This window comes from Pelecanus crispus, chromosome 1, assembly GCF_030463565.1.
Source record: "Pelecanus crispus isolate bPelCri1 chromosome 1, bPelCri1.pri, whole genome shotgun sequence".
NCBI lineage: Eukaryota > Metazoa > Chordata > Aves > Pelecaniformes > Pelecanidae > Pelecanus > Pelecanus crispus.
Genome location: NC_134643.1, coordinates 40,881,293 through 40,893,999, shown reverse-complemented (window position 1 = coordinate 40,893,999; position 12,707 = coordinate 40,881,293). Strand labels below are relative to the sequence as shown.

Genomic DNA, 12,707 nt, shown 5'->3' with positions numbered 1-12,707 from the left:
CACAGCGTAAGGTGAGGCAATGGCAAAGATGCAAAGGAGCGCTAACACTGCAGACCTGTAAAATGTCTAGCTCTAGGTAGTAATTACCTTCTTGAGTACCAAGGTCTCCCCACAAGTCAACGGGTGTATCACAAGAGTACCCATAGGTTGACTGTGAAATCATTAATGAGGTTTTTTTTTAAATCTCGTTTAAGTTCCTCATAATGGTCTCAATGACTCCCATCTTTTACTCCTGCAAATTATGTTCTTTGTGCATCTGGTATTTCAGTACCATACGGTCCGTAAAGAACAATGAAAGTCAGAGTGAAAAGGTTGCCTGATATCCCTTAATCATGTGGCAAGATGAATGTATTTCAGGTGCTACCACTGCTGCCGCTACTAAACTGAGAGAAGACCAAAGAAAAAGTTAACAAAGGAACAGGAATACACTCCAATTTAAAAGACTGAAAATAATTGTAGTTTGTTTTTTATAAAACTTCAATTCAAATATTGCATGAAGACCCTTAATTCTTTTTCAGATCTCCAAATGGCTTTTCTTGCACGTTTTTTCTCACTCACAGTTCAAGGGTTATTTTGCATCACACCAGTTCACACAAGTGTCAGTTCCTTTGCAATCAGAGGCTCAAGAATAATCTCTTCTGCTGCTAGTACCACGGTGCACCCGCACCTGCCAGAATTCTAAAATTATTCAGAGTATTTAAAAAAAAAAAACAAACAAAACCAAAACTTCTGCTAAGGGTACATATGGCATATTCAACAAACAACATTCTACCTGGATGTACCTGTAACACTGAGCAGCCATCATTATAACCAAGTTCACCAACTGCAAAAGGAAAAGAAGTATGCTTGTAGATAGTACTACCTTCAGATAATTTACTAAATATCTTTCTAAATTATACTATCAACTATGGATGCACATTGCTAGAATGTACAATTTTCTATAAAGAACTATCAAGTCCAGTACCCTGCCTCCCGTGTAACCTGTGTCTGATGCTTTAGAGGAAGACAATAACTGCATAATAAACCTTTCCAGTTGTGCAATAATGCATGCTGCTGGAGAGCTGGGATATTTGTCAGGCATAAAAAAAGTAGAACGCTGGACAAAGACAACCATTTGACCTTCAAGAGTCTTTCTTTGTCAAATGCAGAGAGTCAGACAAACACATAAACGACCCTGAACAATAATTAAAGCTATGTACAAAACTTTGACTTTTAAAACAAGACATTACGGAACAGATAAAAAAGAAACACACAAATGCAAAGAAAGGAAGGCACACTGAACTAAGAAATGACATGAGAGCCTTAATTCATACAGCCAACCTGTGAATTCCTTCACAAAAAAAAAAAACCAACCCCAAACTCTAATGAGATTAAAATTCTCTCAGATTTCACAGGGAACTTGATATGCCACTCAGAATTCTCTTCTAGTGGAAGGAGCTTAAGGCTGGGTTTAGATGTGTTTATAGCTCTGATCAATGAACTTCAATGTGACCTCTCAAATATCATACAAGTTAAGAAAACTATCGGGAATTAGAGGCCTTCTTGCCCATGTAGTCTTAAAAAAAAAAATTAAAAAAAAAAAAAACCAGACAAAAAAGGTGTGGTGTTTATATCCCTTGAGATGAACCAATGTGTACGTCAAACTGAGTGAATTAATGCATTACATACATTTCATTCTGGAGGAGCCACTTCAATGAGGAATGAACGTGAGATATGTTTCTTGAAAGATTAGGTTTACCTGCTAATAATGCACATATCAAGAGGCTTTAAAAAGTGTTATAAATGCCATTAACGAGTATAGGCACCAGACCAGAATATTTATAAATTCAAAACTGGCATGTCACTCAGACTCTAATCAATTTAAAGAGGCACTGTGAAAGGTGGTGATGCTGCTATGCAGTAATTACTACTACTGTAGAATGAAATAGTGTTACCTAAATGAATACTTGCTCTACGTTAATTCCCTTTAGTTAGACAAGTACATGAAGTATGCAGAAAAAGTTCTATTAGTCTATAAAAGGCGTTAAGTGTTAAGAAATGCAAAGTATTTGCATCTTCAATTTTATAAACTTCACAAAAGGTGCAAATGATTTAATGCTTCCCAGGCTCACATAGGCAGGTCAGTACTGTTATGTCTAGTTTTCCTAGAAGTACCATCATCTCGGGGCAGTGCTTTTTGCAAGCTTGACATAGCAGCAGTTCTTTCAATGTCTATCACAGCATACAGCTCTGTGCGCCTGGTTGGAGTTTGCGGAAGTGGAGTGGTGGGGGTTTTTGGAGTCTGAGGGTTGTCGGAGTCACTACCACCTTCCAAGTCAACCTGTATATAGTTGAGCTGCCTGTGTTCTAAACTTGGACGCCTAATGTCAAAGTTAAAGACTGTTGGAGTACAGTCCCGATGTCGTGTAAATTCTACTTTATGAGCACTTGCTGGTACTGTTACATTCTCTGTGTTGACGTAATTATGCATTGGATCTAGGTTATTGTGGTAGCCATTCAGAGATGGGGTCTTTGGTCCTAAACTGTCATCTTCATCTCTACTCAGCTTGCGGGCTTCCCAAACAGGAGGCAAGGATGGCAAGTTCTCATAGTTCAACAGCGCAGTTCTCCTCTGAGCAGAGTTGTTAATGTTCTGGGTGTCTGAGGTACTGGTTGATGTCAAACGACCTCTCCTGACCCCTGAAGCACTAGGGATTGATAACCTATTTATGTTTTCATACACCAATTTATTACCAGATGGTGTTTCTCTACGTTCATCACTGTCGTACCCAGTGTCCCATTCAGTGTTGTTTGTGCTGCTGCCACTAACTTGGTCTCTCCCAAGTTGCTCCAGTTTCTCTCTTTCCATTAACTGCCTTTGAACAGGTGTTGGTCCTAAAACAAACTTGACTCCTTCAGGCTCCAGGAGAACCTGAGCATCTCTGTCATCAGTACACATCTGATCTTCTTTCACTTTAGTTGTTTCAGTGTTTGAAAGCTTTGATTCCAGTGGCACATGCACACTTGATCGATTTTTTCTCTCCTCTTGTACCCCAGTAGTGTTGACATAAGTGTGCACCTAAAAGGGGAAGCGGGGGGGGGGGGGGGGGGGGAAGACAACAAAAAAAAGGAAATTCAGATGCTATTTGTGGGGTTCCCCCCCCCCCCCCCAAATTTCTTTCCTTCTTAACTCCCCACTTTTCTAATTGAAATACCTGAAAACCAAATCTCATTATAGTAGCTGTTTAAGAGCAGAGGTCATCTCTGTCACATTTTGCTGAACTGTGCTCAGTTTTGATTTTTTTCCCCTGAAATTTTGTTGCTGGTTTTGTTAATGTTATTCTAAATAAAGTTAGAGGTACTTTGCAGAGAAAGAATGCAATTTACATCCTACATTAATAATTATTTTGATTTGATGTTTTATCCCAGTTGTGCTCTAATTACAGCTTTTCAGGTTCCATTCCAGCTCTGCTCTGGTCAGGGCATCCTTGGGCTGCTCCAACTAAGCTCATTAGTTCACTCGGACAAATCAGTGAAGCAGAGCTCTACTTTTTTGTCCCTTACCATGACAGTGACCAACAGTTCAACAGTTGCTTTGGCTAAATTTATCTTTAATTTCCACACTGCAAAGGAAATTTACTGTCCATTTAAAAGAAAAAAGAACAATTAAAACACCAGGATCTTGCCTTGTGTACTACTTAAGCAATGAGAAGAGAGGTTGGCTCTACTGGCAGAACAGTCCATTCTTTCTTCAAGAGCCAACAGCCTCCTAAATACTGCAACAGACAACCATACACTTCCATAAGAACTGTGGCACTCAGAATTAAAAAGGAGCAGGAGTTAGACCAGATGTCACTAAGAAAGGCAGGAATACACCACTAGTTAACGCCTCCAAGATCCCCACAGTGGATCAACAAGAAGCTGAAAGGTAAAGACTGAAGTAATGGATTCTTTCTTCAAATTTTAATTCTGTTTCTGGATACCCAAACAACAAAAGTAGTATTTTACATTAGCAGTCATCTAGCCTTCCCAACATCGCTGCCAAGCGCTACAAGCTGAAGTGTTATTTCCAGCTCACTTGACTCCTACATTGATTCTTTAAACTCATTTACTCTTCAATAACTGCAACAACACCACTTGGACTCTTTTGTGGGGGATCCTAACAAATCCTTTTCCACAAGACAGTTCACTGCACTTTGCTCTGGCTACCTTCTCTCGTTTCCAGCACTGTTTCCTGTCAAGCACAACAGTCTTCCTAAACCACATTACATTTTATTAAACTTGACTAACATATTCATCAGCAAGCTGAATGATGAGATAGAACGCACCCTCAGAAAGTTTTCAGTCTATCCCACATTGGTAGGGTTTCCACTGAGATGGATCTCAGCAGCCTGGAGAAGTGACCTCACAGAAACCTCATGAAGTTCAGCAACAGCAAATGCAAAGTTAAGTGCCTGGCATGGAAAAAGACCAACAGTACAGGCTAGGCGCCACCTGACTTGAAAACAGCTTTGCAGAAAAGCACCAGGGGTCCAGGTGGATGGTGAATTGAATACAAGTCAGCAGTGTGCCCTGGCAGCAATGAAAACCAACTGTGCATTGGTTTGCATTAGCAAAAGCACAGCCAGTGTGTTAAGGAAAGATACTATTAGCATCAATTCAGCACTTGTGAGACTGAATCTGAAGTAATTGGCTCTTCAGCACAAGACAGACACAACTATAGTGGAGCAAATCCAGTGGAGGGCCATGATTAGAGGTGCTAGAGCATGTGACGTACAAGGAGAAGCTGAGCGTGCCTTGTTCAGTCCTTGTTCCGTCTTAAGAGAAGACTTAAAATAGTTACTCTTCCTCAGCCAGCTATCCTACAAAGTACCATTTTGAAGAGGCAAAGCAAACACTTTTCTGAGGTAGCTAACATATGGTAGAAACACATTACACCTGATCCCAAAAAACACAAATGAAAGCCTACAGAATAAACATTAGAAAAATCTGAACTAATGTAGAACCTAAATTATGGGGGGGGGGGGGGGGGGGGGGGGGGGGCGCAGATTATACCCACTTGCTCCTCTGCTACAAGTAAAGGATGTGTTGATTCTTCACCGACAGAGGGGAGGCGTGCACTTCCGACGGAAGGATGTCGGCTGGAAGGATGTGATGAAGCATCTCCAAAAGATGGATATCTGGGATAGCCGTTAGGTAAACTTTGTGCATTGAACCCAGGAGCTGATTCAATTAGAAAACAAGCAAAACCATATTAAAATAGAACATTTTACTGTATATGAGTAAGATGCTTTATATGTTCATTTTCAATTTTCAAAAGAGAAATTAAAATATGTAAAACAGTATTAAATATTCACAAGACAATTTTGCTGGGGGAAAGGAAAGGGAAAGCAAATCACAGGGTACAGCATCCCAGTATTTACTGGGAAACATGTCTAAAGCAACCACTGAAATGTAGGTGTATTACACACCACAGGCCTCCCAGTAAACTCCCTATCCAACTTCTCTTTCTACCACTAACAACATGTCTCCCTAACAACAGGGACTTATTTACTTAAGCTTCCATTTCTCTGAAATAATCAGTTACCTGGAATTCCTAGTTTCAAATATCAAGCCATCTGCCTGGGATTACTTAAAATCCTCTGGTATTTTTGAAAGCACTTCACTCTACCCATCCATCTACTCAGAGCAAAAGAAAGATTCCAAACCCACTATAGATGTGATATTACCATTACTTTTTTCCTAATAAAAAGGTTGGAACCTTGCCCAACATTAACATTTTTGACAAATGCTACAAGTAAAATATGGTGATATATTATAAAGTAATTCACTAAGTATATACTGAAGCAGAGTTCTTCGCAACAGCTAAGTTCTTAAGTTCCCAAAACTTATTTCTTAAAGCTGAAGAATTTGACTATGGCAGTTTTGCTCCCAAGACTTAGGATTCTCAAAAGAGAATCCTCAGCAAGTACCTCAAGAGAATGCATTACTGGTAATTAGCCTCTTAGCTGAAAATAGGGTTTAATTTGCATTAAATCTTTAAGTAATTAAAAAGAAAACTAATTTAAAGCTAAGTACCACATTACATTCAGGTATGTCATCTGACAGTATAACCTTACTTACTGGTAGGCGTTCGAGGGGTTCTTGGAGCTTCCAACTCAGTTTGATGATTATTCCTTTCTACTACTGGTTCTTCTACCACGTTTATGCTATTATTCTGCATTATCTCTTGCAACATATTAAATAGCTCTTCTGCACGGGCACATTTAAAGGCAAAGATTCCTATAAATACACAAGAAAAAAATCAAAATCCTTTAATGTCAGAAACATGCCTTACAATGTATATAACTTTCAAACAATAGAACTGGAATCCACATAATGAATACCTGTTAAAGAAGCAAAAATGGTAAGAAATTTTTACTGCACCAAAATACACTAAATTACTGTGAGAACCTTTAAAGTGTTTATTTAATAGAAGAATGTTTCCCATGCACCAAAAGTTAAATTAGAACAGAAAATTGGTTCAATTAAAAGCAAAACTAAGTGTTGAGTGCTAAATGAGTGGTAAAAAAAAACGGGGGGGGGGGGGGCACAAAACAGGGCAAGATTTTTTCTTTTTTTTTAAGCTGATAAAAAGGATACCTGTTAAATAAATAAAAACACTAGATGAAACTACTGTGGTGCTACAAGGTCATGGTTTATAAACCAGATTTCTATTAAATTACCATAAAAATAAGATACCTGCACAACAGGAAAGAAGGATTTAAACACTGGGTAAAAGTTTAGTTTCTTTAAGAAGATTAAAATGAAAAGCTAAGTAAGACAAACTGTGTGAAACGGACAGGAACAAACCAATTGCTTTAGGCTAAAGGATAGACACAGAACACAAAGTCAGCAGCAATACCGTGTATTTTGCGTGTGTATTGTGCCACTTTGCCTTTAAACAGCAGGGAGCGCCCCAACTTACCCTCACCAGCAAAGTCGCAGCTTTGGATTATTCTTCCATTGAAAGCATGAAGTTAAAGTTGACATGCTTGTTAAACGTGGGTGCAGGTGCTCAGTTTTTAAAGTGAGTATTACAATCTTAAAACACTCTTTACTAAAAACTACCTACCTATATAGCTAGTTCTGGAAGTGCAATTATGTTAATATGCTGTTAATATTTATTTAAGGACACAGAACTGTGACAGATCAGAACTACCAGAAATGCTCCACATGGCAGAAGTTCACAAAACCCCAGCTGGGAATATACCAAATGGGCTAGGAGGAATGACGCTCAATAATTAATATTCAGCTGGTGCAGTGAATAAGCTTCATGCTTGCAACATAGCAGCTGTAGAGCTGCTTCTACTACACTTCCCCAACCCACGATCCAATAGTCCATGTTTAATTTTTTGTGTATTTCTAAAAATTCACATTGGCTACTTAAATCTTAATGGACAAAAAATAAAATTAAAGAAATCTAGGTTCACAAGCTTTAAAAAGCTCCCAATATGTTTCTGAGAAATTCAGCTGCCTTTACCCCTTTGTTTACAAAAAGCACTTCCAAATTGCTGATTCCTAAGATATGAGGTGAACCAAATTGGCACTGAAACTGAAAGCAAAAACAACTTGATGAAGCCTTGATTTCTATGAAAAACATTCACATTAAATACAATGTGATCTGTCAGTTACACAATATGGTGACACAGCAGCTCCTCCAGGTTTTCTATCCTGAATTACTGATTAGCTGTGCTCCCAAAACATGTCTTCAAGGTTTTTAATACCTAGCACAAACTCAATGTTTTGCCATCAGTGCATTCTGACAATTTATCGATAGATATAATTTGAGATTAAATGGAAAACAGAAACAAGAATACTAACGCAATCAGTAAAACTTGCTGGGCAGTATTCAGGGTATTCTCAAATGAAAAACTTCTCTGTCATCTCACCAACCGAAGACGAAGTTTTGCAGCTGTGCCCACAAAACCCAGTGTAGGTCTCAAGAACAACGCACCACTGCAAAAAGGCAGCGGAGAGAACATTTTCTGCCAGATTTCTTTTTTCTCAATATTCACAGTACTTTAATATTACGTAAGGAAGCAAGAAACAAAAGAGGGAGGAAAGGGTTGCTGCTTACACAGCCTGCTTAATCTTCTCTACTTAAAAAAAAAAAAAAAAAACACATTAGGAGGGAAGCAGAGAAGTCAGTTAGACTCAGTGGAAAATTTTGCAGACTTGCTAATAGGCCATGGAAAAGAACCTTCAAAATAGTATTTGCAATTGAATTTTATTAGTATCTATTTTACATGTTTAGAAGAAGCAGTAAATTAAACCTGCAAAATCAATTACGGTGATCTTCTTCCAAACAAAGTTTATTACTTTCTTCTTAGAAGTCTGAAAATTTAGTTTAGTATAGACTATACTGTAACATTTGAAAACATCTCAATTTCTCATTAGCAGATGAACTGAGAACACCTTCTAAACTCTTACCAAAAACCCCTGCCTGCCCTTACCTCTGCTTGGACAATGAAGATTGACCAGCTTTGTTTATGATCAAGTTCTTTCATCTTCCTGATTTTTTACAGTGAAATTAAAAACAAACAAACAAAGAATTTGCAATTGCTAGATATCAGTATTGATAAAAACACTAGTAAATGCTAAAAATCCATAAGAAAATAAAAATGCAACTTAATTTCTCAATGTATGAATATGTAAGAATTCCAGCTACACGCAGCTGCATCACAGTAGAAAGATGCAAAATGAGACTGAGGCCTCAACCAAAACAGCTATTCTCTCAGGGACTGCTGCAGTGAAGAGAGAGAAAAGCCTAGATCTTCTCACTGGGTGCCAACCTTGGCCAAGGCCAAGGCATGATCTGGGAAGTGCAAAGGTAACCATCTTTTTCCAACTAGAGCCACACAGAAAACAACTGAGCATAGCTGGAGTTTATACACTTGATATAAAAATGTGTCAAAATTTCAGAATTATGTCATTGATGTAAATGAAAGTGGTATTTGTTTTAGGAAGAGGATGAAACACAAGTGTGTTACTGAAGACAATAATAGGGTAGGGATACCCAGTTCATACCAGTGCTCCAGTCTTTTAAAATCTGAAAATAGAGAATTCTTTCAATTCTGAGGAGATTCCTCCACAGTTCCAGGTTTCACTGCCCCTCCCTGAAAGTTAAGTCAACCTCTGAGGTAGGAGAATTTCCCTGTCAAAACCAGCCCGAGTTGACCAGAAGTATCCACACATACAAGCATGAAGTGCTCCAGACCTACAATGCCAAAAACTATGTGCGACTCAAATCCTCATTTTACTGTAAGACCATTCCTTATAAGGTAACTTACTTTTTTTCCAGAAACCACATTCACATATAAAACTTTATAACCTTTATAACCCTTGCCAAAGGACAGGCAAATATGCTTTTTTTAAACAAAATTGTCTTCCAACATCAAATAAATTTCCAAAAAGCTTTATATACAAAAATTCCACATACCTTGTCCAGTTTGACACCTTCGGCCACTTTCAAAAGAGAAAAGATTTGAGTCATAGCCATAGCGACGGAGACAGAGGTAGTGCCATTTTACAGAGTCCCTTTTACGGGTATACAAAATCAGTTCTGTATCTGTAAGTTCCATTATGCCAGAACCCAGTTCATTACCATCATCATCCACATTAATAACCTATAAGAAGGAAGTTAAATAGCATTAGGTAAGTACTCTTCTGAGCACCAATACCACTACTAATAATCTTAATATTTCACTGATGCGCTCCATCTGCTCTGTCATATTAGTTACGATCCTTGAGGTTAAAAGTTAAAAAAACAAAACCAAAAACAAATAAAAAAAACCCCCACCTCACCAAACCAGTTCCTTTGCTCCCCCAACCCAGAATTAAAATAATACATATTTAAAAGCAATATGAATTAGACTGCATAACATTATTGTAAAATCTGAGGAGAAATTTAAAATGGCAGAGATTTGTAAGTTAAATATCTTTTTTTTTAAACTGGCTTTATGTACTTATTCTAGTATTTCCACACGGATAAGGCATACCTCAGATAATGGAATCTTTCAGAGCCCCATTTCTAAAAAAACATATTTGCTCTGTCATATAACCCCACTTACAGTTGCGAAAAGGAATGAAAAAGGATAAGGGGCTCCAAGATAAAGCTTCCTTCACATACCTGTAGAGCCCTGTGCTGTGCTGAACACCCAACTGTTTTAGATTTTTTTCTGCCTTTTTAAAGTCAACAAATAATTCAAATACCCTATGGTTATCTTGCGTGAAAACGTGTATAAAGCTTAAACTCTTACACTTTCTGCTTTTAAACCAGTTTGAGGTCATCTGCATCCTTTATGGAATTTGGACAATGTATATTTTCCTCTGCATGTATTTTATCTCACAGTGCTGCTTTTACTGGGATTCTTTCTTACTCAGTAAAAATACTACCAAAAAAATATTCCCTATGGTATCAATTAATGTTACTCCTTAAAGAGACATTTTCAACTTGAAGTCTAGTCAATTGAAAAGAATTAGGAATAGTTTCATCTGCCACTGAAGCTTATGCCAACTTTCTTCATTTTGCACATTACATTCTTTCATCTTCTCCCCCCTGCTGCTACATTAGCAACCCACACAAACAATAGAAAAATTCTACGAGGAGAAAAATAGGAACTAGTTACACAAAGTGATGTCAAATGCATAAAAAGCAAGAAAACAGAAAAATATTTTATCCTTTAGCTTTTTGTCCTGATAATATTAAACATTTCCAGAAATTCCCATGGCTTTAAAGCTCATTTCAGTGTTGCCCTAAGGCAACACATGAATCATTTTTCACTATGGAAGCATTACATTCCTTTGCCAACTCACAGAGACAGTTTGGAGCACGGAAGCAAATCTGACTTTTGTGACTATGCAAAGGTATGTTTACTTAAAGTCACTGACTTCAGCAGCTTCACGTTAAGCATGTTAAGAAAATGAACAAGCGTTCACAAGCTTATAAATTCCAGGGATACAAGAGACAGAAGCACATTTATAAGTAAAAATTCTTCGAGTAAAGGACAAAAGTTCTCAAAATGCTATAATCAGTAGTGACCTTCAAGTAAAATCAGCAGTCCTAAAATTTTCCATTGCTGACCCCACATCCAGGTTCATAATCACACTTCTCCAATAGCTTCCCTTATGCTTACGACTCCCTTCCTAACTTCCGTAACTTCCCAGACGCAACAATGCTTACTTGGGCCCTACCAACTGAGATGGAGATGGATCAAAAGCACAGGGCTGCTTCTCCTTCCTGAAGATCAAAACTGTCATACAAAAGCCTACCCTGTCTAGAGAATTCCTGTCACTGCTGGTAAGAGAGGATTTCTCAAAGGGGCAAGAGAAACCTATAGCCACAGACACCCGCAACTCTGCAATGTTTTAACCGTTCAGTAATTCTCACCCTATTTTCATTTAATTTTTTTCCATCACAGACCTACTCTGCAAGAAAGTAACAAAATAATTCACAGCATACCACATCAGTTGCTTACCTTAAACTTGTTTCGATGGTTATCGGGGACAGTTTCTTTATCTGGACAGCTACAACAGCTACCCATGACTTCTTTAGAAGACCATGTGATCTCTGAAGGGGGAAAAAACCCCCAAAAATTACCATTTAGTTGAAGTAAAAATAGAGTATCATCAACAAAACAACCCAACACAAATTGCTCTCTGAAATTCCAATTCTTCATGATGAATTTTGCAGTCATAAGCAATAAAAAAATCAACATAAGTATTACAACTATTTTTAAATAGTTAAGTTAGATTTGGCATTACAGAGTGGCAACACCAAGCTGTTCAAGTCCTACCAATAATTCAACTTGAGGTTACTACCAAACAGACCCATTTGATTTGCCACCTTAATTCCCATGGTAGCAGGTTGGGGGAAAACAAAACCCAACAACTTACTGGGTGTGATTCTCATCTCTTAAGCCAGGGCCTTTACACAAGGCAACTACCTGGATTCCAGTTCCATCTAAATGAGCACTCCCCAGCTGAGGCTGCTGAGCACAGCCCTAGTGACGCCCATACAAGCCCTGGGCTGTAGGAGGTTACCAAGCACAGGCAACACAAAGAGCCCACATGGCAATCCTGAAAGGCTGCCCTGGCTTTGGCAGCTCCAGGGCTCCTAGCAATAGAGGGTGGAGGAGTTCCAGGCCTGGAGGCAGCCCTGTGCTGGCAGCCGTGCAGTGAGGCTCTGTGCTTCCACTTTTAATACTTCCCATATAGCAATGCACATAAAACTATGCAATCGAAGTCAAGGGAAATAAAAAAAAAACCCCACATTCAACACAGATATTTTAAAACTTGGGTTTTTTTTATTTCTATTAAGTTCCATTTGGATTAAATTGTGTTACACGGTCTACTTCTTTGGCTATAAAACCATAAAATATTCAACTAACACAGAACAGCATGGCTAAATTAAGGAAACAAAAAATAAATGTGTGTTATATTTTCATTTAAAGATTTTTGTACGTACTGTAAAACTTCCATGAAACAGTATGATAAAATGTTCATAGAACCAAGTCTCACAACTTGCTTCTCCCCCCTCTACCACCTTGCAGAGGGTGGTAAGTCTCATATTTCTTACATACAAGAAAGTCAGACAAAAGAAAACTGATTTATCATCTTTATATTGGATAAAACTAAAATTTCTGCTACACAAATGAAAAGTGGGGCAAAATCCTGGAAGAGAGCTA

At 38.1% G+C, this 12,707-nt stretch overlaps 1 protein-coding gene across 1 annotated transcript; it reads right to left on the bottom strand.

The window, feature by feature from the left end:
* Window positions 1-1,604: 1,604 nt before the first annotated feature.
* FRS2 (fibroblast growth factor receptor substrate 2) lies at window positions 1,605-11,582 on the bottom strand. Its single transcript, XM_009481699.2, has 5 exons — window positions 11,499-11,582; window positions 9,461-9,647; window positions 6,103-6,261; window positions 5,039-5,202; window positions 1,605-3,058 (listed from the first exon to the last, which is right to left on the bottom strand). Exons 1-5 carry the CDS (start codon window positions 11,562-11,564, stop codon window positions 2,108-2,110), a joined length of 1,527 nt encoding a protein of 508 aa, XP_009479974.1. The 5' UTR covers window positions 11,565-11,582; the 3' UTR covers window positions 1,605-2,107.
* Between the last annotated feature and the right edge of the window lie 1,125 nt (window positions 11,583-12,707).